The 2,740-nt window shown below is 41.6% G+C and overlaps 1 protein-coding gene across 1 annotated transcript; it reads right to left on the reverse strand.

Annotated features, from left to right (window-relative positions):
- Nucleotides 1-245: 245 nt before the first annotated feature.
- On the reverse strand, nt 246-1,580 carry LOC118891096 (eukaryotic translation initiation factor 1-like). Its single transcript, XM_036844735.1, has one exon. The coding sequence runs from the start codon at nt 1,439-1,441 to the stop codon at nt 1,100-1,102; it is 342 nt and encodes a 113-aa protein (XP_036700630.1). The 5' UTR covers nt 1,442-1,580; the 3' UTR covers nt 246-1,099.
- Between the last annotated feature and the right edge of the window lie 1,160 nt (nt 1,581-2,740).

Consider the following 2,740-nt stretch of genomic DNA (forward strand, 5'->3'; position numbering starts at 1 on the left):
GTCAGGGAACTAGATCCCACATGCCTCAACTAAAGATCGTGCATGCCACAATGAAGATCCCAAGATCCCGTGTGCTGCAACTAAGACCTGGCACAGCCAAATAAATAAATAAGTAAATAAATTTTTTTAAAGAGTTTTTATATATTCTGGCTACAAGTCCCTTATCAGATATATGATTTGCAAATATTTCCTTCCATTCTGTGGCTTGTCTTTTCACTTTTGTGATGTTCTTTGAAGCACAAAAGTTTTTTTGTTTTTTGGTTTTTTTTTCTGAAAACAAGTTTTATTTAAATAAGGGTTTAAATACATTACATAACATTAAAACTGAAGGGGAAAAAACCCCCCAAAAAAACCAAAAACCAGTTTCTTACTTCACATGGCATTGGGCAGCTGTTGCTAGTAAGTTGCGAGCTCTACAGCTACATGACTGATACATCAGTTTGAAATTTGTTCCCTTGTCAAAAGTTTAACTCTGTTAGAAGGTTGGCCTCACATTCTAGTTTGGACATCGATCAGCTAGGATATGTCTGGTCAAAAAGACCTTGGTGGCAAGCCAGATGTCCTCTCACCTCAATAGAATGAAGGTGGCTGCTCTAAGCTCTGCCCACCTGGTCACGTTGGAGATACCAGGGGATCTTTCCCCTGATGATCAAAGACTCCCTCTAGCAGTACAGCTGCCGTAGCTGCCTCACCCCATCCTCCACTCTCAGCTTCACTGAGGGCTGTTCAGGTGGCGACATTCTCTTAGGGCAGGGAACTCTGTAGAGGGATTGCTGAGGAGCTTCGGGCCAGACATAGCCATCTGTGATCTTGGGGCTCTGGACTTGGCTGAAACATCACTGTTATTGCTTTGTTTCAGGCTGGACACTGCCAGGTGCCTACTGCTTGACCTCTGTTTAAATGAGGGACTTCAAGACTAGACAGCATGGCTCTTTTCAGTTTATTGCATGAAGGAGTTTCACTAGTCCAAGTTAAAAGCAGACCTCAAATGGTTACATTACACAGACTGTGAGGTTTTTAAACTTGTGACAAGGGACAGAAGGAAAATTCTACTCATTGCAAGGAAATCCTCACTTAAGCTTCAGTGAGCCAGAAGCACTTAAAACCCATGAACCTTCAGCTGATCGTCTTTAGCCAGTCCAGTCTCTACGAGGAACTGGCATATGTTCTTGCGCTGGTCACCCTGTAGCTGAATTACTTCTCCATATTCTGGATGCTCAATTACAGTACCATTGCTGGCAAATTTCTTCTTAAACGCCTTCACTAGTTTCTTTTTATTGTAATCATCAGCGATCCCTTGGACAGTAGTAAGGGTCTTCCTGCCGTTCCTCTGTTGAATTCTTATATGGATATAATCCTCAGTGCCAGCAGGAAGCAGATCATCACCCTTACTTGCATCAGCAAAGGGGTCGAAAGAGTGGAGGTTCTGGATAGCGGACATACGATACGATTCCTTTTCCTCGGTGGAAACGGCCTGCGGAAGGCGGTGGCTGGAGAAGGCAGGCAGGGGGGACGGAGCGTCGGGAAGCGAGGGGGCTCAAGGGGGAGGCTGCTGAGTCCTGGGCGGCGGCTCAGTGACTGGGACCAGCACAAAAGTTTTAATTTTACTGAAATCCAATTTATTTATTTTTTTCTTTTGTCACTTGTGCTTTTGATGTGATATCTGACAAACTATTGCCTAATCCTCAGTCATGAAGATTTACTTCTGTTTTCTAGTTTTATAGTTTTTAGCTCTAACATTTAGATTCACAATCCCCTCCCTTCATTGGTTTATCATCTCCCAAAGATATGCATTTTACAGCACATTTGTTTGGTGTAATAGTCTCTGCATCATCTGTTGCCTTTATACTGTGATGAGACACTTCCTTAATAAGGTTATTCATATTTAGTTGTTCTGTGAAACTGACATTTACCTTCAACAACCTTTGGCTTCCATTATGTCAAAAACAAACACATATGTAATAAAATATGTTTTCCAGACTCCAATCAGGCTTTGCCCTGCCACAGAACAAGACTGGAGACATCCTAGACATTGAAAACTTTGGAGGTAGTTGGAAGCTTGGTAGGTTAAACCAGAACAGATAATCTCCTGTGACCTCAATCCAGAGGAAGAAGGAATATAAGTGCAGAACTCTTCAGCGGGGGGCTTGATGCTTGGCAAGCTGTTACCTCACCATGAGCCCGACCACCCAGGGCCCTTTCTGCATCTGTGGCTCATTGTTCCAGTGGTTTTGATTATTCAATTCAGCCATTATCTGAGCCATTGTCTGCCAAGATGTTTGGGTTTGGAAATCCCTCATTATGCCTCTGAGCAAATGACAGCACATTTTCTCTCAAATCTTGCATTCGTTGCTCTTTGACAGTTGGTGACAAAATTAGTCTTAGTTTCCTTGGACGTTGGTTTTGTATGGTTGTTGATCTTCTTCAAATGGTATGTTTGTTCCCCTACTTGTCAGCGAATCCTTCAACTTATTATTTATTTGAATCCCTTCTGAAACAAGAAATAAATTCATTAAAAAAAAAAATCAAACTCTACTTTTCATCTGGTTAAATTTCCTGGGATTTAGATTTAGCACAACCGGAAGAATAGTGCCAAAAAGAAAGACAGTTTAAATCCAACGTATCTTTACTTTACCCTTTTTTGAATCAAACCTCCCCCAAATAATGTAATTAGCAAGGGCTACATTTATAAATTTCTACAATGAGATAATTACCTTCCCTAGGGAGAAGCAGCTAAAAT

Source organism: Balaenoptera musculus, chromosome 2 (genome assembly GCF_009873245.2).
Source record: "Balaenoptera musculus isolate JJ_BM4_2016_0621 chromosome 2, mBalMus1.pri.v3, whole genome shotgun sequence".
NCBI classification, from domain to species: Eukaryota; Metazoa; Chordata; class Mammalia; order Artiodactyla; family Balaenopteridae; genus Balaenoptera; species Balaenoptera musculus.